Source organism: Athene cunicularia, assembly GCF_003259725.1.
Source record: "Athene cunicularia isolate RWA chromosome 2 unlocalized genomic scaffold, athCun1 chr2_part1, whole genome shotgun sequence".
NCBI classification, from domain to species: domain Eukaryota; kingdom Metazoa; phylum Chordata; class Aves; order Strigiformes; family Strigidae; genus Athene; species Athene cunicularia.
Window position 1 is genome coordinate 7,750,462 of NW_020799095.1, and position 26,155 is coordinate 7,776,616.

A 26,155-nucleotide genomic window follows, 5' to 3' on the forward strand; every position below is an offset into this window, starting at 1 on the left:
ACTGGCACCTAAGTTCTGAGCTGTGATAAGGGAATATAGCTGAAAATACATGCTCAGTCGTTGGCCCAAGCTAAGGACTTTTGCTTTTAAAACCTGCTCCTTTATCTGGTTAAACTATCCAGTAGTAAATTTATTCCAATATCTAAAAGTTTTGTCTAAAACCTGATTTATGTTTTTTTAGCATTAACATAGTACCATAGCTAATATCTTAAAATGGTATGCTGAGGTGTGAAGGTGAAGGAGAGGCAGATCTCTACAGAGTTCTTTACTGTGAATACTGTATGTCAAACCATATTTGCATTGAACTGAAGGTGTGAGGGTTTTTTTTAAATGGCATGGCCTATTTAACAGGTCTTGAAAAAGCAGTCTTGCTCTGCATTCAAATCCTGCCTATATTGTTCTGCACTCTTTTGCCATTTTTTTTTACACTGACACTTGTGCAACCCTTTAGTGAAGCAGTGCCATTCAGTGAATGGATAAAAATGTAAACAGATATTGTCATATTTGCTTTTAAATTTGTATCTACAGCTTCTAATAATGTATGAAAGCAGAAAACTGTCTCAGCTAGGATTTTTCCTCTGAGTTGACATAAGGTACATCAAAATAAGAACATAGTATAATGGCTGCCTTCGCTGAAAAAAAACATACTTTTGTTTTTGCAAGTGTGTGGAGATCTAAAGAAAAAATTCTATTCCCTTATAACTTTGAGTTATTTTTCTTCACCCTTCCCCCATTCATTAGCTGGTCTAAAAAGAGATGCTACTTCTATCTAGAAACCTTACATTGAGATGTCAGGCTCTTATTTCATTGCTGCTCCAACATCTTTCTAGTCTGCTCACAAAGCTTTCTTGTCAAAGTTAATGCATTTGACCAGATCAATGCTCTTTGGGATTTAGATGTGAAAGATCAAGGTGTCATTATCTGCTCTGCTGGTGGAAGTGGTCTTCCCTGAGTCCCCTTTTACTACACATAGTTTGTGAGCAGAAATCAGCAATAGCAGGGTATGGCACCAGAACAGGCAGCATGTACTGACCAAGTGTTGATCAAAGCACTTAATCAGGTGAGTGCAAGCCATCTCTATCTTCCTTAGGTTACTTGGGATCTGGAGGACAGATGAGGTTTCTCTTTATTAATAGGAAAGAATAACAGAGCAGTGCTGATCATGACAAAACAGTATGGTAAAGAACATTCATCTGTGTGGCATTGTGTATTGTTTGGGAAAATAAAATCTGGTAAATAAGCACTATAATAAAATAATTTCTGATTCCCCTTTACTAATTTCTTAGACAGCTGTGCTTAAAAATCTGGAATTTTGCCTCTGTCAGCCAGATGGCACTATTCTGGAAACCAAGAATTTTCCAAAATGTACTGTGGTTATTACACTAAGTAGATGAACAAAAACTATCTTTAAAGGGAAAAAAGCATTTTCATTTCTTTCAATCTTTTTTTGCAGTATGTTTTCTGAATTTGACTGAAGAATATGCAGCTATGGATCTCCAGTAGAGAAGAGTAGAAAGGGCAGATAGAGGATTGATTTTTGCATGTATAAAATGGCTTAAAACTAATAAAGCAGGTACAAACATTAGTATTTCTTACATATGTATATATATCTTATAGTCATTTAACTGTTGATATCTTAAATATTTCAAAATTATGTGTGGGTATCAACTCATTTTGGAATACCTGCTGTGAAGACTTTAGATTCTAAACCTTGGACTTTCAGTTACACTGTAGGCTAGCAAACCAACATGTTTAAACTTACTTGTATTTGGGGAGTGTAGGTCACCTGTTTAAATTTCAAAGAAATATTTACCAATAAGTAAGACATTTAACACTCAAGTTTATGGATCCTTTTTGCAAAGAGGAGATTTCCCCTTTTTGATAGTATCACCTATGTCAAGCTATAAGTGGCTTCAAAACATAAAATAAAAAATTTATAATGCAAGACCCATAGAGATTCCTGTTGTCTGTTCTGGAAACTTTTTTTTTTGTAGAGACATCTGCCCATAAAAATACTAATTTTTATGTCATAGTGTTGTGTCTTAGAAAAAGTGCCAATGTGAATTTTTTTGGTAGGTTGGGAAGGGCAAGATACTGTTGTTACTGTTTTTATTTTGTTTAGGATTGCACTTGGCTATTGGCTGGATAATTGTAGTTTGAAATACCAGTGAATAATCCAGTTCTTATAAACTAGTTCCATTTTTACATTGTTCTTTCAGGGTTTATATTTTGAATGAAGTTACTTTGAAAATTTGTTTAGTATTTCCTGTTTGCTGTCAGCTTCTCCATTTCCTTTACACTTATCTTTTACACTGTGTTTGGTGTGAGGAGTGAAAAATAATTGTGTTTTATAGCTGAGTTGAGACAACCTTGTGCTGCTTTAAATGGAGCATTCAAGTTCTGTGTGTTCACACTATCAACATTGGTTTAGTTCTTGTGCTGTGTCATGCTTTCATTTTCTCAAATAAACACCTACCGTGCACTGCTATGTGGGCTATTTTAAAAAATACTTAATGCTGAAAGAATACATGAAGAATTTATTATGGGGGGAAGTATTGATGAGAATACTAGGATAGATTGTATCACAGATTTTAGGCAAAGTTAAAAATCTGGGAAGGACATTGATATCCAAAAGATGGCTGTTAATAGAAATGCATGAATTCACATGTTTTATGTGCTTGCAAATTTTATAATCTGTTGTGTGTTGAAAGAGATTATGTGCCAAAACTTTTTGGCTACTTTTAAACTGAACAGTAGTAGAAAGAGTAACTAGCTTTACGAAATTAAGGGTGTACCTCCTAGGTGAAGTTACCTCTCTGTCTTATGAGGCTTTAAAAAAATCTTATATTCCAGAACATTCAGCTTTCTGGCATCAATCTATCAAAGTATCAATGCACTTATTGAATCTTAAACATGTGAACAGTCATGTTGAATTTGCAGGTTACATGATATGGTGTGCCAGCCTCAAAAGGCTCAGTACCTACAGGATTGAGGCCCTAGTAAGTGTAACAGAAATCATATAATTGTCCAAGTTAATAGCATACATTTAGTACAAATTAGAGCTCTAAAGAAAATTACCATGTAGTGTTTCTGTTCCTCTGTCAGCTAAAGCGTATGAAGAATGGGTTGTAACTAGCAAAATGAGTAATTGTTCTAGGGATGAATGTGTGTGATTTACATTATTAAATCAAATTGTAGCTATCCTTCAGCTTTAAATGCATGTCAAGTATTTTGAGTAGGCCACAGAAAGCAAGATGCAGTTGGGTAGGTAACTTAGTGTGGTTCCCTCTTGGAAGCTCATCCAGGACAGAGCTGGTGTGCTGTGCTTCTTACAACCACTGCCAGCTGCTGTCCCCTCTTTCCTCTTTTCTCTCAGTTCAGCTGTTTGGTTTTATTGGGTACAGATCTGTGAAATGCTAGGGTGTAGCACCCGAAATTGCCACTGAAATTTCCAGAGCATGGAAGCTGAAGATGAAGCTCTAAGCTTATATTGTAGTTATTTGTTTTTATGCAATATTAAATATTTCTCAATATTAAGCTTCCTGTACTGAATGCAGTGAGACTTGTGAAATATTTTCTTCTAGGTAAACTTTTAATAAAGATTTGAACTAAATAGTAGCTTTTACAGTAAGTAGAAACCAACTAAAGGGCTTCATGCCCAGCAGTGCTGCATTTTCATCTTTTGGTATGCTATTTCATTGGGGAACTTTTTACACAAGCAGGAACTAGATGGAAACAAGATGATACCCAGAGTGTAGTAGAGATCACTGTTAATTCTTAGTTTGATGGATATTTTCAAAACCAAAACAAAACATCCCACACTTTGTAATATGATTGGTGTAAGTAATTTTACCTAAATTATATGTTATTTACCATTAGAAGTAGCAAAGAATTTTTTGAAGCAACACTACTGAAGGAAAGTCATATCTAGTTCAGTCTCATTAAGTGACTTCCTTTGTAATTTCTCTACTTCATAGAGTAAAATGTAAACCATATTGAGAACAGTTTATGCTAGTACTTAAAAAAGGAATGTCCTTTGTATACAAATCTCTTTTAATAGTTTGTGCCTACCTGTGAAGAAAACAGTAATGAATTCTTGTCTTCTGAGAGACCAGATTATCTTCAATTTTATCTTAACACTTTGCTGTCAAATGTTACATCCTTGAAGTCATGAAAAGTTGTCAAACAGTGGACCTGTACTGTATTTTGTACTTCAGGAGAACTGCAAATTCCTTAAGTAATGCTCATAATCAAGAGTGTGGTAATAACCCCAGTATACATCTCAAGAATATTTTGATGATAATTATGTCTGTTTCCTTAAGAGTTACTTTAAAATCTGTACTATATATTTACAGATATATGGAGCTTAGGGGTCATCCTCTTCATGTTGGTTTGTGGACAACCACCATTTCAAGAAGCAAATGACAGTGAAACTCTGACAATGATAATGGACTGCAAATACACAGTGCCACCTCATGTGTCCAAAGAATGTAAAGAGTAAGTAGAGTACTAAAAAACTTGGAAGTGTTCATAGAAGTGGATTCTCATTACCTTTGGGAGGTCCCCATACTGTATTATCAGCATGTGGAATATTCCATGCCTGTTGATAAGATGATATGTGCCTACTGTTTTTTGCTTAGTTGCTAGTATTTCCTCACATCAATTGAGTTGTTTCTTGGGCACCAGTATTGCGGGGTTTTTTATTCTTTGTGTCCCTTCTTACTAGATGTTTAATCACATGCTATTTTTTGCCAATAGATTTTTCCCATACTTGTGTGAAACTTAATTTTGGTTTTACACAATGTATCTTTCTTTTATGCCTCTCAGTTGTCATGCATTTTATAAATGAATGAAGCTGCTGCTCACCACTTGCCTGGCTTTGACCACCACTCTTGCTGGACAAGAGTGTTGCTAAGAGTATTTTGTGGCAGGGGTTAAAAAAAAATAATGATTCCTATAGATTTCTGTTCAAAATACAAGTTGTCAAAACCCAAGGATATCAGAGCAAGTTTTGTCTCATTTCCTACTGAAATTGCAACTCCAAATCAACATTCTAGGCAATCAAGGGAGAAAAATATTCTGTCTGCAAATACCATATGCCACTTGGGAATCATGACTCATTTTGATGTGCTGTTTTTCTGCAGTGTTCACTGCAGCTTTTTTTTATATGTTCCAATATTTCCCATATTTCCCTATCAGTTAATGACCTCTTCAGTCCTTTTAATATATTATCCCAGTTGCATCACTTAAACTATTTTACAGTGCCTGGCCGTGTTCTTGAATTTGCAATAGAGTATCTCTTCATTTTCAATGTGGAAGTCCAGATGACTTTATAAATGCTTGAAAAATTCATTTCGTCCAGTCAAAAAAACAGAGCAGCATCTAGGATTGTTATTTGCCACAGAATGAAATTTTACAGCTGTGGTCATAATGACTGTTTCTCTCTTCACCTGTCATATGTGTGGTCCAGGAATCTCATATATAATGTGATGCCATAGCTGCTTTTCATGTCTTGTCATTAGTGTCTGGCATCTCCAGTAGCATGCAAAAGCTGCTATCAGTGCTCTCAGCAGCCTGAAGAGCTTTACATACAGGAGGAGGTTTAAAATACAATACAGGAAGAGGTTTAAAAGAGAACTCTTATCAGTGAATTGTATCGAATAAATCTCTTTGAGATGCTGCATGCTGTGCTGAGGCCAGGAAGTGTTTTTTGCAGCCTTTTGCTTAATATATTGGTTACTGCTGATTTGCTTAAAGACCTAAGTAGATCTGCTTTCTCTATGTAACGCATCAACAATGTATATAATCTGTTACCCAAGTCAAGTCCTCTGTAGGTTAGGTTTTCTTAGGGAAAAGGCTCTGGGAATGTTTAAACTTCCTGCTTGGAATGAAAGCATTCTTGGTTTGGGATGTATAAGCAAGCTTAAAGCACGAGGCACATGCAGTCCATTTGTGTGGTTTTACTATAGGTGTGGTTTAAAAAAAAGTCAAATGAAGTGTAGAGTTTGTTTCCTTTCTGTCATAGTACTAACAAAAGCAAAGAAAATAAAGGCTCCCATGTCTCACCCCGCCTTTCCTTTTGGTCAAGGGAGAGACCACAGCGACTAAGTATATGTGTGACAATTCTTGTTTTTACAGTAGAGTTTTAAGAAATCTGAATTAATCTCCATTTTAAATTCCATACATCATCTTACAGTAAAAAGAACAACAACAACAAACCAACAAAAAAAGTTGTGATAGCTTTGATTTGTGCGGCCTTGCAGTTTGAATTTGCATGGCATAGTATAGTTAGTACAATAAATAGCATTTATGTGAGAATCGCAGAACTTTCATTCCACATGTTGGAGCAATAAAGTTTCATTGAAAACTTGGCACCAAAACTGTATATCCATGTTCTGTTTGTTGTACAAAGCCAAAAATACCTTCCCTGAGAATTTTTCATGTCTAGTAAGTGAACAGAGATGTGCTATGCTAATTTTCTTCTTTCTCTGTTTGTTTGGGGAATTTATGCACTTGCTTTCCAGCACTTGTAAACATCAGTCTGAATCCATTAGTAGGTTCGTCACTTCATCATCTCAGATAGTGTTTTGTTTTGGTTTTTGTGTCTCTCTGGATAGAACAGATCACTGTTCTTCCAGGGGTACTGGAGAATCAAATGTCTGATAGCTATTTCAGAATAAAATATTTCTACTTATCTTGCTAATCCATCATCTTGTTGACAGCAGCAATAATGTAAAATTATATTTCTGTTACTTTATGGACCAGTTTGTAGGCCATCTGTGACAGTTGCCCTATAAGGTCTATTAAAAACAAACAAACCAGAAAAATCAGGTTAAGAATCTAGGCATAGTAAATGAAAACTGCAGTGTTTATGATATTTATAGTTTTTAATAAGTAAATTGTTTCAGCTCAGCAATATTTGGAATGTCTTTGAGAATAAATTATTTCCCATCACACTGATTACTGTAGAGACTTCTAAAGGTTTATGTGGACCAACAGCAGAAATTTCTTCTAATGTTACTCTTACAATGGCTGCTTTTTAAACACGTGAGTGCATTTTGTTTTAGATTTATTTTTTATTCACAGTCTAATTACACGGATGTTGCAGAGAGACCCGAAGCGAAGGGCATCTTTGGAAGAGATTGAAAACCATGCGTGGCTCCAAGGAGTTGACCCGTCTCCTGCAACGAAGTACAATATTCCTCTTGTGTCATATAAAAATCTGTCTGAGGAGGAACACAACAGTATAATACAACGCATGGTTCTCGGTGATATTGCAGACCGAGATACAATAGTGGAGTAAGTTGTCAGTTTTCTATATGCAGCTCGTTTTGTGCATGTTATTTTTGATAAAAGGATGTCATGAGAATCTGGATACTCCAGTGTTTAAACATCAAGCCATTTGGTTAACAAACAAAATATTACAATCTTGCACTGTGATAAGATACTCTAGGATGAGAAATACTTAAGTAGAGAAAACCTTAGGAGAAACTTCAAGAAAATGTGTTGGAACACTGTTCAATTCCTGCAGGAGTTTGCTGTCTTGGGTAAACCTGATGGCTCTGAAATCCATACTTTTATTTGTGCTTCATATCTCATGTATATTGGGAGGTGATAAAATTCTAGCATTTGTCCCTTAGTATGTTTCCAGTATACCTGAATCTTTGTGAATTTAAAATGTTATTCCTTATATCTGTATAATGCAAAATAGTCATTGCCAGTGTGTGAACTTGCTAGAAGGCTACATAGTTTTTTCTAACAGATTAAACCCCCCAAATCTCAAAAATATTCCTAAAGTCAAGAGAGGACTTAAAATTGTTTTTTCTGTTTGTGTTTAAGCTGGAAAAACTGTTACTATACATTTGGAGGATAGGGCGGGGAAGCAGCAGTCTTGCTTCTTAAGGTTTTAGCTGTGTAACAGTGGCATCCTTTCTGTTACAATGAATGATGCTTACTGACTTATGAACTTAATTTTACGGTAAACTTAATGTGATAGCCCTAAAATAGTAAAGGTTTTTCCTCCAGTTGTTGCATAAACAAATATTTGTGGCTGTATGTGCCAGTGGGAAAGACCATTATTGCTGCATAACATTAATGAAATACAATTTTATCATTTAAAGGATGTTCAGTAAGGGAAAAATTATTTAATTTTTTGGATGATATTCTAAAGATATCCTCATCCAACTATGGTTGAAATTACTAGGCTTTGTGGCTCTTTATTTTTAATAAATCCAAGACATGCTTATCAAAACAGCAAAAATACCCAGTTCTGTTTTTAAGTGCTCTTCCTGCTGTGAGAAGTACAGCAAGGTGTGCAAGATCCATGTCCAGTTTTCTAAAACCCATTGATGTATGGTTTATTTCATGTTTTGTACTTTCCTTAGGGCATTGGAAACTAACAAATACAATCACATCACTGCTACTTACTTCTTGCTAGCCGAAAGGATTCTACGAGAAAAGCAAGAGAAAGAAATTCAGACCAGATCTGCAAGCCCTAGCAACATCAAAGCTCAGTTCAGGTGAGAATTTAGGAATCTAAATGGTTTCTTGCTTATTAACTTGGCTAAATAAGAATATTATTGAATTACTCAAGTACTGTTTCCTTAAAAACAGTAAAATACTTATTCATTGCAAATTTTAAATGTCTTTTAAAGTGATGTGGATGCTTCAGATGCTGTTCAGAAATCAGTTACCAAGAGTATTCTCAATTCCTACCACTTTCAGAAATGACTAATCAATTTGAAGTCTGTATCTGAAGTAGTAAGTTTTCACACCTGCTAGGAAATGGCATGTTCATTGCCCTTCAGTTCCTCCTACCATTTGTGTATGTAATATCCCTGGAAAAAACGTAGTTGCATAATCCATAAAGAAGATGATGGGGAATTAGTTATAAATGAGAAATCACTCTGAACTTGATGTTACGGTTTAGTTGTTAGCTTTGATTTTTAATCGGCCAAGCATCCCCTAAATCAAGCTTTGAGCAAGCATCTGTAGATTGTTCTTTTTATTGTCAGTTGATATGCCTGTTGTCTAAGGAAAGCTGTTGAATTAATTGCTTTAATCAGCCATTTAAAGATACTGCAATAAATTTAAATTTTTTTTTCCACTTGACAAAAAATTGATTTAAAAAGCCATATATAGTAAGGTTCCCTGACATTTTCAAAGCTCCAGTTTGTGACACAGTAAAACTAAAGGGGCAAGTGGGGTTCTGGCATGTAGTTGGCATTGTTATGTTCAACCAGTCCATTTTGCTCGACAAACAGTTATCAAAGTATCCCATATTTTCAGTTACAGCACCATATACTTTTAAAAAAGCAAACAAAACATAACACAAGGTGAATAGTATAGTTTCCACTTGTACATTGGTTTGGAGGATGCAAGTTTTGAACAGTTAGTTTTCTTAAACATTGTGTTTTTAATTTCCTGAGTTAAGTGTTAAAACTATGACTAGGGATCTGTTGGTACTGAAAAAATCCCCACTTTATTGGCCCATCTGGACAATCTTCCTAGTGAAGATGGAGGTTGTGCTGAGGCATTTCCATTAATTTTTGTTCTCTAACCTCCAGCCTCTTCAAAAGTTGCCTTTTAGGTTTTGATTAAATATTGGTAGCTATTACTAGCGATAATAATTATTAGTAGCCAATCTCTTAATGAGAGAAGAATATTAAGCGCTTGTGCTGATGTTTAGAGTTGCTGCCTACCTTCACTGTTGTTAATCTCTAAATCCTCCAGATAAAAAGACAAAATAGCTTGTTCATTCCAAAGGTTTCTTTGTACAACTTTTAAATCATTTACCAGGAATTATTAATTGGGACATAAATGCTATGGTGTCCTTCTGGTGTGTATCCTTGTTCTTCTTGGCCTAATCGCTAAAAGTCAGATACTACTACCTCAAATTCCATCTAGAAAAAATGGACACTTGTTAGAAATTAAGGGCACACGCTTTGGAAAACAGGTTAAAGATACATAACCTCCATTGGTTGTTACCTTGGATTTAGGCTGAGATTTTCGAGTCTTTCAGAGGAGTCTGTTCTAAATACCATTCTGTCTACCTGAATAATGAATTGTTTCCCTCTGAACCTTAGAGTGGTTCTCAATGTCTTTGTCATCTTCAGATGAGACTGTACCCTGTGCAGTGTACTAGGGTAGGCTGAAATTTTGTTGCTGTGCTCAAAAGGTCATTCACTCAATGGTTATTTATTGTAAGAAATTTTATCTTCTGTTGGGTGGTTACTTCAGAAGTGTTATTGTTGCAGGCAGCTGAGGGCTGCCTACAGGACCGAAATGGTGTTAGAGCTTCTCTTCAAGGGTAATAATTTCACTCTGCAGTTCTCTGGTAATGGATCATCCTCTTATTTTATGTTAATTTCTTTGAAAAAAGAAATTCAAGCAGAGCATCAAATGTGTATAATACTAAGTATTGGTTATAAAACAGATTATAGAGAAAAAATTTGAGTTTACCTTCAAAAGAAAGCTCCACAACTACAAAGTCTGCTTTTAAGTTGTTTTGGTTTTTTTCTCTGCATCAGTGCCACTTTTTCAGTAGAAGGAGCTGCTCCAGTTATATGAGAAACTTGAACAAGTTTGTTGATTCTAAATCTTGATATGAATTTGTAAAGTTGAATGGAGTAGCTGAAGCCTGCCATATGAGTATAGATTTTCTTTTCATGACACGGAACTGTTGCCCTTAATGGTTCCAGGTAGAATTCCAGTTCCGTGCTTGTCTTCACAATGGTTTTAGATTCAAACTATTTATATGTAGTGACTTAATGGAAAAGACAACAAAGTAGTGCATGACTTTGAGACTTCAAAAGATTTAAAAAAAAAAAAATAAAAAAAATTAGTTGCAATGTGGAGCTTCCCTTCTGTTCCACTCTCTCAGGCCTACTGGGAATAAGGCAGAGGGGGAAGGGAGGCAAACATGGCTGCTATGAGAGATAAATGTTCTGTAGTGAGGAGGTTTATTGCCTGGAAACTACAGTACTGTTAGATACTATATTTACTCTTTATTGTGACAGCCACAGAACTCTTTTCCTTTTCTTGCTGACAAACCAGTCTGTTCTTAAAGCATGGTAAATTCTTGAAAGATTTAGATCTTCATTTTATGTCACTTCTGTAGCTGTGTTTCGAATTTATTTAAGTCCTGTTTGTTAATCACAGACAGTTGTTTGTGTTTAAAATACCCAACATAGCACAAGACATCAGAAAACTAGGTCAGTGGTTCCAAGCGTTTCTGGAGTCAGCTGGGGCCTCAGGGAGGATGCCAGTGTCAAAGCAAGAAGGACCACAGCCCAGGCTCCACTTCTTGTCTGGACAGCTTGGGTTGGAGCTGCTGGTTGTGTGGCCTCCCTCCAGGCAGAGCTGCTCACTGGAGGGAAACTGGTGGGAAGGCACCAGCAGCTCCCAGTGCCCAAGGAGACGGGAAGGAGCCTGTGTGGCTCCTCCCAGGGAGTGGCCTACACAGGCTTGCCCGGATGTGTTGGCAGCCAGGTCCTACTGGTAGAGGATCCTGGTGGATTTTTGCGTCACTGGTTTGTTTAAGCAAAACTGAAGGTAACACTTCAAAACAAAGTCTGCAGTTAGGCTTGATGAGTTTAATGCTGGCTTTAATGAAGTACTCTCCTTCAAAGTTCATACAGTGGGGAAGATAGTTGTCAGTTGTTACCTGTGTAGACAGGCATCTCACACTTCAGGATCCTTTTCTGTCCAGCCATTACAGAGGGAGCCTTGAGCAAATGCAGTCCTAGTACAGGTGCTTCTATTCACTTTAAACACTTTAAAAGAGCACATTTAGAATAGGAATAGCAAAGAGGTGTCTGAGTTTTCCTTTTCTATTCAGCTTGACCTCTTAACACAGCAGATGAGGAAGCTGGTATAAGCCTTCTGTGTTCATATGCAGGCTGTCCATATGTGGGGTCACACTTGGTGTAAAACGTTCTCTGCTTCCTCTCCTGAATCCCTCCTTGCTTTCCTCCTTCACTTTGCTTCTAAACTGGGCTACTAAGTCATGCGGCCCTTTCTTTTGGTACACCCAAAACACCGTTGGGAATGTCTTGTAATATGCTATCCATATGTGAGCAGAGGTCTCTACTACAGCTTTTCATGCAATATGCTGGAGTATTTTAGTTATGTAAAGTTTAAAAAGCTTGCCAGTTGTTTAACTTAAAGGTAATTCTTAGTTTGAGAGGTTAGAACAATTTCTTGGTCTCCACAAGAAATGTGGGGCTTATGCTGAATGAGGCATTTGAAGAATTACTCAGTGTTACGCTGTTGGTCTGTAGGTGTTGGTCTTCTGGATTAGGCTTTCGAAATACAAAGAGACAGGAAGGACTGACAGTCTTCATTCTTGATTTATTCTGTATACATTATGGCAAAATTACAATATATATATATATATATTAGGATTTAAAGTAAAATATAGATCATTAGATACTAGCCTTAGATAATGGAGATAAGACATCAGCTGCTAACTGTACAACGGAGTTACACTCAAGTGTTACTTTCATTTTGATGTTTGCTAATGCTTGAACAGTCATGCAGTTTGAACTTGGACATACAGTTTATTCCAGTGTCAGATTCTTAAGCAGCTTGAGTCCTGAACTCATGCAGCTGTATTATTCCAGTTGCTCAACTAAGGATAAATAAATGTATGTTCTCGATTCATGTGAGTTTAAAATTAAAGGGGATTTTTGTAGATTAGAGCTTGGTCTGAATGAGACTTACTGAAAATGAGAGAATGTTTCTTCTGACTCAGCTTTTCAGTCTCACTCCTGTTAATTCTAACCTAATTTTTATATTAAGAATACTGGTGGGGAAAAAAATAGCAGAAGCTTCAGATTAAGAGTAGTTCACAATACTACCTTATTTAAGTTGTGCTTGATTCATATCTTCTGCTAGGTACTGGTGGTTCTATACCTACTTCAGGTTATTTTCTTTTGAGAGAGAGTTATTTAAAGCTTTTTATTGCTTAATTCAGTTTCTGAGAGCAGTGAAATCTTAAGATTTCATTTGACAGTAACCAACACAATTTCTAAACTGTACTTTTGTATATATGATATTCCTTTCAAATAACATTTTTAAAGGAATACACATTCTCTTGAGTGTTTCCTTTTCCTCCCTTGCTCAGTACTGTTATTTACAAACATGCCACTCATCAAGCCAGTTTGTGTAGCAGCACTTGTGCTTCTCTTGTGCAGTTCTTACGTCGTCTTATACTTTCTAAAATGCTGAAAATTCAACTTTCTTTTATCTTTTATAATTGTTTATGTAGGCAGTCGTGGCCAACAAAAATCGATGTACCCCAAGATCTGGAGGATGACCTTACAGCTTCTCCTCTCTCTCATGCAACTGTTCCTCAGTCACCAGCTCGCACAGCTGAGAATGTCCTCAATGGCCACAGAAGCAAGGCCCTTGGCGATTCAGCCAAGAAGGAAGATATCCCTGAATTAGCTGGACCAGCGCTTTCAGCAGTCCCGTCAGTGAGCTTAAAACCCACTACGAGTGGCCGGAAGTGCTTGTTCAGAGTAGAAGAAGATGAAGAGGAGGATGAAGAAGATAAGAAGCCTATTTCTCTGTCTACTCAAGTTGTTCTGCGCCGTAAGCCTTCAGTTACAAATCGTCTTACTTCAAGGAAGAGTGCACCAGTCCTCAATCAAATCTTTGAGGAGGGTGAGTCAGACGACGAGTTTGACATGGATGAGAACTTACCCCCAAAGCTCAGCAGGTTAAAAATGAACATCGCTTCACCTAGCACAGTGCATAAACGCTACCACAGGCGGAAAAGCCAGGGACGGGGCTCCAGTTGCAGTAGCTCAGAAACAAGCGATGATGACTCGGAAAGTAGGAGACGCCTAGACAAAGATAGCGGGTTTACTTACTCCTGGCACCGGCGGGATAGTAGTGAAGGGCCACCTGGCAGCCAAGGAGATGGTGGTGGACAAAGCAAACCAAGTAACGGGAACGGAGGGGTAGACAAAACGAGCCCAGGCGATAACAGCAAAGGTGGGGGCAGCCCCTCCGGCAGCTCGAGCGGTAGCACCAACAACACGTCAGGTTCCACTCGGAGATGTGCCGGATCTGGGAACTCAATGCAGCTGTCGTCTAGAAGTGCAGGGGAACTGGTGGAAAGCCTGAAGTTAATGAGCCTTTGCCTAGGTTCGCAGATTCATGGCAGCACTAAATACATTATTGATCCTCAAAACAATCTGTCCTTTTCCAGTGTAAAAGTACAGGAGAAATCAACATGGAAAATGTGTATAAGTTCCAGCGGAGGCACAAACCAGGCTTCATCGTTGGGCAGCCTAAAATTTTTTTCTGACCAAATGTCAGACACTGCAAATGAATTGGAACGGATAAAGAACAGGAACTTGAAAAACAATGTGCTACAACTACCTCTCTGTGAAAAGACGATATCTGTGAATATTCAGCGGAACCCAAAGGAGGGGCTGCTGTGTACCTCCAGTCAAACCAGTTGTTGTCATGTCATTTGACAATGACCTGACTTTAATAGCTCGATCTACTTGACAGCATCATTCTTCCTGTTCAGAGCTGTGAACACCTTGTCACGGACCCCCTTACGTTGTCTTAAGATTTTTAAGTGGGCTTTGAGCAGTTATTTATTACACTTTAATTTTGTGTTTGCTCGATGATATGACAGTGCATGGTCTTTGCATGCTGCTAGCTGATATGTTTTTCTTTTTCAACAAAACAGAATATTTTATTGTGTAATTTTTACATTTATAATTTTACTATGGAAGATCTGGATTAAATTAAAATAAATATCTGGATCCTAATGTAAATGGAGCACTTAGAAGTGTCATGTTCTGCACTTAAACTAGAGAGAGCAGCTTTTGTTTGCTTGTGAAATGTTAATTCTTGTTCTGACCTTCTGTGATAACGAAAATATGTGATATGTGGCATACTTCTATGTGTCTGAAACAGAACCAAAGCAATAATGTTTTGATGCTGAAAACTCTTCAGGGAGCTTTCAGATGTTCCAAGGCTTGTACAAAGCAAAGATGCACTGAAAATTAGTGATCTTGAAATATGATTTTTAAACCCACACCTATTTGTCTTAAGCTATAATATGGATAAAGTTGTGGCTCAGAAATCAAACTGAAAAGATCTTGTTTTGCTAGAGGCAGTTTTCTTTAGGAAAAAAAAAAAAAAGGCACGTAGATTTGTAAGGCAGCTTTCTCCCATAGAAATGTGTTAATATTACAAGCAGACAATCTTCTTTTTTAATATAACAAAGGTAAATTATTAAGTCTACTTCTGAGTTTTTACATGCTAATTGAAAATAAAGTATTTGTATGAATTACTTTTGTTATTAGTATATCATGACACTTAATATTTTAGGTTTTTACCTTGTAAGCCTTCTCCCCTGTCCTGTCCTCCCCTCCCTGAGAGTTCAAAAGGCAATAAGGGATGGAAAACCTTTAGGTAATTGGATTGAAATTGAAATTGTTACTGTCATTTACTTTTTTTTTTTCTCATTATTACTCTGTTAAGACTTAAAATACTGCTGTTCCCCACATGTACATCACTTATTTTTCCTCAGTAACAATGCTTTCTCATAAAGTCAGTTTAAAATAGCATATAGGAAAGTATTTATTTTACAGCTCTTAGCCTTTCTGTCAGGTTTCCCATTGCCATGGCAAGGTCTTGATTTAGAGTATTTCTGTACAAAAGGATACTTTTGACCAGATGAATTAACTTTGTGGAATTTTATTATCTAGAATAAAATATATTGCAGATTCCTAGTTTTGGGAAGGGCAAGAATGTTTTATTTTTTCATGCTGTGCACTGGGTCTTCTAAGCAATGCTAGTGAAACTGGTGGTATGATGTAGCAGCGCCCTGGGCAGACGTTGGGTGTCTGAGAGGAGTTTACACTGTTGAGCATCTTGTAACACTTGCAGAATGGTCAAATACAGCGCATTTCATGTCCACCGCAGAGTGAGCAGAGCACCAAAGAACGGCGTTACGCTTGGTCATAACTTCTACAGCTCATGACAGCTCTTCTTGATCGCTAACAGACTTTATTAAGGGAGTCTAAATCGCATGGGGTATTCTCCCTGGCTGGCCTAGCCAGGGCTTTTGCATTCTGCTTCCTAAACAAGGCAAAGGATAAGCGTTTTGCTGCTTTAAGTTTTCAACTCTAGTTGCAGTTTAGTCAGTGTGATACTTATAAATGAAAAGCTACAAGAACAGATGTGTGGGTGAAGCCATAGAACATATTTGCTTGAAATTTTTGAGCAGGGATCGCACCAAGGGCCAGAAATGAGATGTGTGGTTCACAGACGGTGAGCGTAACATCCGAGGAGGAGATGAGTTTATAAAGGGCATTGGCAATAAACTTATTTGTTGCAGCTTTTTTTCCAAGTATTGTAAATACTCTTTCCTGATATTATGTACAGCCTTGGAATGGCACCTTTTAACTAACCCCAGGTGTATTTTGTTTCCAATGTTTTTATATACGACTGTATATATGGTGCTCACTTTAGGACAGCAGTGTTGACCATTTATGCTGCATAGTTGTATTATAGCCTTATAGTTGTGTGTGGTTGGTTGAACCTTTGGGTGTACAAATGTTAGTCTGAGTGGTGTCCTTTATCCATTTGTTGATAGGTGAATGACTGTGCATGTGGCGTATGTTGTATTATGTTGTCACGTAAAAGGAAGGGCGAGAATAACCACTACATTAAGATAATATTGGACCAAACTATTTAGAGCAAGTAAACAGTTTCTTGTACCCCTTAACGTGTCTTTAAAAGTTGCATATAGTTACAGTAGTGTATAAATTAAATATTGTGGAAAAACAATTAGTCTTGTATTTTTCTGTATGTGTGTATATAAATATATATATAAAAAAATAATGTACCTCTAGCAACTTAATCTGTATTTAAGATGTGACAATCTTGACACAGAATTTTAAGAGTAGCAGTATAAATAAGCAGAATTAATGAACAGAAATATAAAAATTTCTCACCAAGACAGAATCTGTGTGTGTGTGTTAAGAGGGTACAGAAGTATCAGCTGATCTTATTGCTTCCAGCAATGTTTGGCTTTTTCATTGTATAAACATTCACGGTGTGCGACAGAAATGGAAAATCCCGTTAATAAAAGTGATACCTTGATTGATGCATAACCTATGATTTGCACGTCAATGCAGTTTGTTCCTCCTGGTGGTGACGGTATAAGGGTGCCACAAGCTCCTGGCCATGTCCCTGCGGCCAGACCCTGCAGAGATGCACTTGCTGGTCGAATCCACCGAGAGCAGTGAATTAAAACAGAAAGCAGTGGAAGCGTGAGCTTGGTTGCCTTCAAAAAATACAACTTTGTGTGTGGATGCAGGTTAACTTGCAAACTTGCAGTTATTCTCTTGTGTAGATTAAACTTGTTCATTCAGGCCCAAAAGTTGTCATCTGTTGGCATCTGTGAAAATGGCATTTTGTTTAAAGGTGTTGAGGCTGCTGTTTCTTAGGCAGAGCTTCAGAGTGATTTAAACGGTTTAGCAAACTTCACAAGCTGCTGTTCAGCTAGAGAACGTGCTGGAGGCACTTGCCCCAGCTGCCCAGCTTAGCCAAAGCGGAGCTGTTCTGGCGGCTCTGGGGTGCAGAACACAAGGGGTTTCAAAATCTCGGTTATAGCAGCTGCTCTGTGTGTACCCGGGTGAGACTCTGCTCAGGACAGGCGTGTCCGTACAGCCACGGGAGGGACACCTGCCCGCCCCTGCCCTAACGTGCATGTGGGGAAGGCTGGGGGCTTCACTTATCACAGGTTTTTCTTGTTAGATGCAGTGATTGGTTGTGTGCCAGTTTGCCAAATCTGTGCAGGTGGTGTGTAAACTGGTGGTTTGTTTTTTTCCTCTGGTGAAGATGTATGCGAGTGGGTTTCACCAGTTTCAACTGATTTTTAGTCCAGACCTAATCCTGTACTATTCTTTGCAGTGTAAAATGGGTAATAGTAAAAAAATCACTGACAGGCATCAGAAGTGAGTAGCAGGGCAGGCTCACTGCACCCAGAAATGGATAGGACAAAGCCTCTGTCACCCCAACTACCCCAGATCTGAAACCACAGTGTGAGGCCCAGCTCTGGCTGCATGTGGCTCTGCTCTGTTTCTGCTGTCGCATGTAACAGCGTCCTGGGAGTTAATTCCACTTATTTACTGCAAGTGCTTCACAGTGTACATTTTACAGCTCTGCCCCACGTTGCCGTGTTTAGACTGCCGTGTGCTGGAAAACATCTGCTCCTGAACATTTAGTCTAAAATTAAAGTGTGTCAGTACAGAAGGGAGAGAACAACTGAAACACCAAAGCTCAAATCCAGACGTGTGCTCTCCCTGTCATCGCTTACAAACTGCTGTGCCCTAACGTGTAGCTGGGAGAGTGATGCTGCTTCTCCCTGCTGTGTTTTTTCTAAGGTACAGTGGGAGTTGGAGAGGGGGTAGGAGCGCTGCCAGCACTTCTGGAGCAGCTTCTGCCCCACCAGCACCTGTTCCCGTACAGGGCCTGCACTGCTGGTGCCTCTCCTGTGCGTTACCCCTTTGCCCTTAGCCATGTCTCCGAGGCCCCTGGCTGGAGCAGTTCAGCACAACCTGCTCCTCTGTACTGACTTAGTTTACCCAGGGCTTGCGATTTAACAGCTCATGGAACACAAGCTGCGGCCAGCCCAAGATGGAACAGACACCGGGCATTTGGCACACTTCTTTACCGGGATTAATGGCATTTAACAGGTTATGTAATTATCTGCCATTAACATACAAGTGCTTTATGGCTGGCTGGCTGGGCGGAGCTGAACCCCCAGGCCTTGCAGCTGGGACCCTGCCCTCCCTGCTGAGCCTCCTGCCTGGGGACTGCCCAGGGTGGAGCAGCAGCAGGCACAGAGCAGCCAAGGAATGTGCAGGGCTCTGACCATGCCTGAGCAAGGAGAGGCCTAGCACATCCTGTACTACCCTCTTTTTTTTTTTAAGACAACAAGCAATAACATGCTGGTCAGATTTTTTTTTAAATTAATTTTTCATTAGCAAATAAACGTTGCTAGCCAGTTGTAGAGAAATCCCAGCATGGCTGGCTGACAACAAACTGGAGCATCCCAAACATTAGAGACGACCAAGCCACCCCGACAGCCTTTCCCCTGGCTAAGTTTATGTGGATAAATCAGAACAGATCTGTCTATCACTAATTCCAGATTATGACTTGCTTTCAATAAAAGGTGTTTCAGTAATAACACCTTGATGTGACTGTACTTGGGAATGCATAATTGTGACTCACTTGTTTAGTTGCCTACTGAGTGAAGCCAGCACAGCTCCCTCACTGAAGTCACATAGGTGCAGTGTTTCAAGGGACAGCTGGATCACCCTTCTCTGGAGTAATGGTGGTGTAGCTGATTTAGCCTGCTCCCCTCTTGAAGCAGAGGCTCCAGCTATTTTTTTTGTTGTTGTTTTTAGCTTCAAACTGTAACGACTTGTAACAAGTTGACTCAGTTTGGCCTATCTGTGTGTATTTGTGATCAATCACACAAATGTGATCAATTTCTAGAAGTCAAAAACTCTGAATAGTTACACAGTACAGTCTATTACACTAAGAAAAAAAAATATTTACTCTCCCAGATGGTAGAAGAATTATGCCGTATGAAAAATGCAAGTATGCTTGATACTTTGGAGAACTTGAAAAGGATGGGGTTTCTGTAGGGACTTCACTGGGTGCTCAGACATGTCACGTCAGATCTCCTTAAGCAATTAATTTCAGAAAACCCTTGTGTAATACCTTCCCCTTTCTTCTCTTTCACTCCTTTCTCTTGAGAAATGCAGGGTTGGGGGAGGCAGGAGGGAAGGATCTGTGTTTCTCTGTGTGCCCCATGCACTCAGCTTGAGTGCCCAAGGCCTGGGAGCGGTTCAGCTCAGCACTGCAGACTGGAGCTGGCAGAAGGGCTGGTGAGCTCTTACACCGTGCCCAGATCACCCTCCTCATCACACCCATGATGACAGATGCCATCACCACTGTTTTATACCAAGCAGCAGGGTGCAGAGAGATCCCTACAGGCATCAGCCGTCAGGGCTGACAGGTTAGTCACAAGGCTCTGCTGTCAGCTCCAGCCTGATGCTGGCACTCACCCCTCCAACTCTTGGATGAGGCAAGGGAGAGCTTTCCTGAAGAAAGCACATGGCAGCAGCAGGCGTGGTTCCCCCTGGCTTTGCTTATTTGAATAAGGAAGTAACCTCTCAGTTGGTGCAAGTCTCTCTGAATGAGGTTTAATATCGATTCCCTCAGGTCAAGGTAGGCTAAAATACTCAGAATTGCTTGCCTGCTTCCAGAGGAACCCTTCCTCATGTAACAATGCCAGTGTTTTCCACTGTCCTCAAGTTCACAGGAGGTGCTGCAGTCCAGCAAGTACAGCAGTGATCACGAGTCAGCAGATCTCTCTGGGCCATTCCATTAGACCTGTGGCCAACAACGTACATGATGAGAGAACTTCTGTATTATTTGACTGCCCTTTTCCTTAAAAACAGCTTTCTTAGCTGTTACTGCTGCTGCTAAAGAGCCATGTCAAATTCAAGCCTTATGAATAGGTACAGGCTGCTCCCACACAGTCGTTTTCCCAAACAGGATGCCTCCAGACTCATCCTAGGTTTCTTGCTAAAGCTTGAGACCAGAGATGAACTTGTTTTCTTTCTTAGACGAAGGCATTAGACCTGCCTCACACCCAATCTGCTGCCTGCACTCCAGAGCCAAGGCTGCCTCTGCAGGGTGTCTCCAGCTCCAGGTGGGTAACAGACTGTGCCCTGACCATCACCACCCACCATGACCCACACCAGCACATCAGGTGGGCCCTGCCCTGCCCCGAGGCAGCCGCTCCCAGCCCACTCACGCTTTCCACAATCTCTGCATGAACCCACCACTATTTGCATAAAGGGCCTGAGCTTCAGCTATCGCTGTACGGAGACTGCTTGATGGCCCCAAGGCAGACCACAGAAGACGCTTACCAGGAACCAGACACCTCTGACCAAGGTGGCTTCGTCTCCTTTCAATTCAGTGCATGCTCCCCTTTCCCCCAGTGTGCCCTTTTCTGTTGCACGCTGAGAAAACCAGACCTGTAGCCTCATGCATCAGCTCTGCACCAGGGAATGGCCTGAGCATGATGGGAAAGTAAAAGTCTCCACTCCTGGGGACACAGTTACCCAGCCTAGAAACAGATGTACAGATTACATATCTTGCGAGTGGCAGTTACTGGTAAATATTTATTCTTTCTAACATTTACATCTGACAGATTTTTGTCAGTAAATTTCAATCCTAGCATTCCACCATTTTTACAAATGCACCTATAGCAAAAAAGACACATTTTTTCAGAAAGACAGAAACATTTTTTCCTCTCAAATGCAAAACCAGATGACATTATGAATGTAAAAATCCCCAAAACCACAAACCAAAACCCCATATCAAACAGTATGAAACACAGCAAACCCCTGGTACAGCCTACAGAGAAATAGGAGTTAAATTTCAGTTCAGTGACAAAATATTACTTGGTACCCTTACAGGTACCATTTCTCAGCAAGCTAAAGTGTATGCTGTTAGGACAGAAAAACCTTCTCATGACTGGGTAGCAGCTGTGGTGCTCAAATGAGTTCTTTCAGTATGTAGAACAAACTCTAATCCCTATAAAATAAAGGATTTCCATATTTCTCTCTCACTCACACTATGGAAGGTCACAATTCCTCCAGACCTACTAGCTTTAGGTGGAGAATCCACCTAAAGGTCAGTATTATCCCTGTTTATAGATAAGAAAACTCAGCAGAAGTAAAGGGATTTGCCCAGGCAAGGGCAACAGCTGATGTTACTTAGGTCACCAGGTACTTAAACCTTACTAGAGATTTTCCTGTTAGCCTATAGAAAACAGGAGAATGGAAGGACCACAAGGACAACCACAAAGTCAGTTTTGCAGCAGTCTCCTTATTTTTTTCACATGATCACAGTTGAGACACAACTTGATGCCTTTTCTAACCCATCTTAGAAAGTCATTCCAGACACCTGGTAGAGTTGTCATCAGCAAAACACACCAACTTTATGCTCATAAACCAGCACTAAAAAGCAGATCAGCAGAATCCCTTCAAAATGGCTATGACAAGCTTAGAAAAACATATTCCACCAGGAACCCAGCCCACAGATTTTTCTTCTCCTGAACTGTTCACTCAAAAACACTGACAGTCAGCATGAGTGAAACCTGAACAAACGTGAGCTACTTCAGATCGAAGTGGACAATAAACTGCAAACCTGGGGAGCTTTAATGGAAAACACGCTGCCCCCCCCTCAAAAAAAGCTGCAGTTTGGGGATTGCTACAGGGTGGGAGACATGCTCCCCTCAGAGATGCCTGCTGGTTGCTCAGGGCAGAGCCTGTGCAGCCACAACCCTTCCTTCCACGGCTTCAGGAACAGGCTGTGAAATGGCAGCAGCCCCTGAGATACCCCTGAAATAGCAGCAGCGTGGGGGATGCACAGTGGGAGAAGCAAGAACAGAGACAGCAGCTGCAGCACGGTTTTGCTCCTCTTCCCAAGGGAACAGAGCTGTTTCTTACTGGGTCACGCTTGCAGAGTTTGAGAAATGCTAATTTTAAATTCCAGACAGAATACATTATTTTGGCTTAGTTATGTTACACTGCTGTGGGGCCCCTGTGGCAGAAATCTGAAAAATGCAAAGTAGGCAAACACCTTAATTATTTTAACAGCAGATTTTTCCCATCAGGATTCCAAAAGTATCACATACAGGTAAGTTACATCTATCAAAGATGAAGGTCAAAGCAGGAGAAAATAAACTGTCTCAAGGTCACAGGAGCAAACGCTGTAAATTTTGGTGCTATTACTGTCAGAAAATAATGAAACATTAGGAAAATTACCATTCTGTGAAATGCAAGAAAAAGATCAGATATTCACTACAGACACAAGTACTGGTATATCAAGTATCAAGTTTAATTGATCTGTTACTATCAGTTCATTTAACCAGAAGATCCATTCACAGGATACTGCAGTTCAAGATCCAGGGAAGTAACACCAAAATCTAGTGTAAATTAAAAAATAAATACACTTCATAAATTACTGATCAGCAATCTGTTTCCTGCTGAATGCTTTTTAACCAGCTTTTGAAAAGATGTGAACTGGGGTTTATTTAGATAACTAGCACAGAGGAGTATATAATGCATACTTTATAGTATTTATGTTCAAATATTTCTCATATCATACAGGGAACAATTATATATTTCATTATGCAATGTATAAAATATTTAAGTTAATTTGCTATGTGCAAACAGTAGCTAATAAGCAAGTCTTTGAAATCATACAGGATCTCTTAGCTATTATAATAAATGAACAAACGGGGCAATAACCCCAAAGGGACAGTACACTGTGAATTAAATACTTGTCTACTTTTATTTTTTTCTTTTACAAAGCTGCAGCTGAAAACTCTAGTTGGCTTCTAGATGCTTACTCACAGGATCTGTTTTCAATCACGTGAAGCACAGCGAGCTTGCCAGATTTCAACCAGACCTAGCATAAGCTGTAGTGCTTTATTTGCTGTTAAATTCACAAAGGTTGCATATAAGAAACAAAGAGAGCAGGAGAAAAAAATTTTTTTTACAGTGTCAGGCAAAGATTATTTACCAAGTATCATATAAGTAGGTGCCACCTACTGAATAGATGGTAAAGTGCACAATCTGAGAGCTACACATCATCATAAACAAACGCTCAAGAAGTGCCCACATCCACATGTGACTGCTTTAGTCATCCTCCTTCCTTGATGTTTATTCCTTCAGTGATTCAGCCGCAAGCTTCATTTGCTGTGAGAGAAGGGGAAAAAGAAAAGGTATGCTAAGTGCAGCAATGGCATGACGAATTACACAACACAGCAAAATATGAAAGCAGGACACTTCTGAATCCAATTGGATAATAAAACCACACACAAAAAATTAACTCGAGCTTTGGTAGTTAAAAACGCAAGTCCGTTATTCCTGTCTTTTACAAACGACACAATTTTAACAGAAGTATTGCTTTTCCCACCGGAAGACTCAGCAAATTATGATGCAATTTGTATGTTAATTAATTCTTTTCGTGATGAATAATGCCTTACGCTGAAATTACCGGGCCTAACAGACACAGGAAAAAACCTTCTCCTTCAGACTTATGACAGGGGGAACTGCTGTAAGAACAACCAAACAAAAAGCCAGGGGAAATGACTGTTGTACTGGAACTGTCTTCTGGCACTCCCAGGCAATAGCTGTGCTCATGGCCGCGCGCTGTGAGAGCCGGCATCGCCACCGCTGCGCCTGGAAATCCCCAGCCCCTAACCCTGGTGACACCTGCGTGCAGGGTCACTGGCAGCCGCTTTAGCTCTTCTTGGGCAGCACTGGCTGTTACCTAAACCAATGGCAGCAAGCACAGATGGGTTCAGCTGATGGACTCCACCAGAAATCTGCTCTTACATCGATACCAGACTGGAATTCAGAATGCTTATCTCTGAATCGCAGAAGACTTGTTTGTTTATTAAAATACATGATAACTCTCCGAGATAAACTTCAGATAAGCAGAATGCTCACCTCAGTGAAGGACTAGGATATCAGAATCTCAGACACAAAGGGAATTAAAGAAAAAAATATTCCTTGTTATAGCAGATATTCATTCCGAAGACACAAATGCAATTTGTTTAGTCAGTGGGCTAATCTGCCTACTGGCCATGTGGTATGCAATTTTTAAGGTACATTCTTTACAGATGTAAAATTTTAGTTCACTGCAAAGTCTTCAATACTGTAGAGGGTGGTTTTTTTATTTTTAGAAAACTCATAAAAGTCATTTAGCCTTAAATATTTACATTTAGCCTTAAATATTTACATTTTAAAGGATTCTTAAAAGGTCAATGAACGTTAAGCTGTAACTGTATTCAGTATTTCTGTATTACCCTTTTTTTTTTTTTCCTGTTGAATTGAACAAAAACATCCTGTAATATAAGGAAGAGGTAGCAGCCTGCTATGGTGACATGTGTTATTTCCAATCCTGTTGTTAACCGTTTTTGTTTTCATTATCTTAGGACATCACCAGAGAGATCTCAATGTGAAACGAGAATAACAATTGCAAGTGGCAAAAATATCTGCTGAGTAAGAGCAACCAGAGCCACTCCGAAGCTTCTTGTTAAAGAGGATGTTTCATAATATAGAATTTACAGAGGCAATGAGCAGAGTTTAAATTGTGCCAAAGGCACCTCTCGCCCATCACCTGGGGTTATCAACTAAGAGTCTGGCAACATCTAGAAGGCTGAAAAACACCCTGATATACTAAGAAATAATCACTAAGAGTGACTTAACTCCCCAAAGAGACTGAGACACAACAGTCAAAGGAAGCAAACTAGATGGAGACCAGCCCAGAGGACAGGGTGAGGAGCAAAGGCAAGGAGATGCACAGCACTGCTGGAATTCAGGAGGCCATAGGCTAGTGTCTAGCACGACAGCCTCCTTTGTGGCAATTTGGCAGACAAAGAAAGAAAAAAAAATGTGTGGACAGGAAAAAATGTGAGTGAATATAAGAAGAAATTATTTATGCAGCTTCTAACTCCTAAGCAGCTGTGTAGTTTCTGTATCATCCACTCAGTGGTGGCTGGACATGTGCTTCTGAGTTAAAGTTCTTTCTTTCATGCTTGTACTTGATTTTATACAAATGGCCTAGTACGTACGAACTATTAAAAAGACAAATATGTAATAATGCTATAAAAAAAAATGGAAAAGAGGAAACTGCAAGTACAGTGGACACTTCTATTCAATTTCCATCCCTTAACATCAAGATGTCAGATTGCTTTAACACAGCACCTTCTAACTTCCCTTTGCCGCTAGTCTGTGCCTGAGCTCATTCCAAAACATTACTCTGCATGATCAAACCCACCTACAATAACTCTTCTTTACCATTTTTATCTGTATTTCCATGCCATCTACGAGGGAAGTAAAATTAGTTTGTGATACAAATATTTATATGCTTCTCCATAGCAACAGTGCAGAAAAAAGCCACAGCTAAATGCTGAAATACAGATTCCTCTTCTGCATCCTGATTCGCTTATTTAAATGTCTGTATAAAACTACAGCATCTTAAAGTGACCTCTACCCCTACTGTAAAAATATTAAAAAGA

The 26,155-nt window shown here is 39.3% G+C and overlaps 2 protein-coding genes across 4 annotated transcripts in view; one reads left to right on the top strand and one right to left on the bottom strand.

Moving 5' to 3' along the window:
• SNRK (SNF related kinase) overlaps window positions 1-17,151 on the top strand; it is a 29,176-nt gene extending 12,025 nt beyond the window's left edge. The window contains exons 3-6 of the mRNA XM_026842356.1: window positions 4,356-4,497; window positions 7,087-7,299; window positions 8,385-8,519; window positions 13,271-17,151. Coding sequence (XP_026698157.1) covers window positions 4,356-4,497; window positions 7,087-7,299; window positions 8,385-8,519; window positions 13,271-14,489 — 1,709 coding nt within the window. The 3' untranslated portion in view covers window positions 14,490-17,151. The remainder of the gene's footprint in view (window positions 1-4,355; window positions 4,498-7,086; window positions 7,300-8,384; window positions 8,520-13,270) is intronic.
• Window positions 17,152-22,941: 5,790 nt separating this feature from the next.
• Window positions 22,942-26,155, bottom strand: part of ANO10 (anoctamin 10) — a 138,553-nt gene continuing 135,339 nt past the window's right edge. For all 3 annotated transcript variants that reach the window (XM_026842324.1, XM_026842323.1, XM_026842325.1), the window contains one exon: window positions 22,942-23,825. In XM_026842324.1, coding sequence (XP_026698125.1) covers window positions 23,790-23,825 — 36 coding nt within the window. In that variant the 3' untranslated portion in view covers window positions 22,942-23,789. The remainder of the gene's footprint in view (window positions 23,826-26,155) is intronic.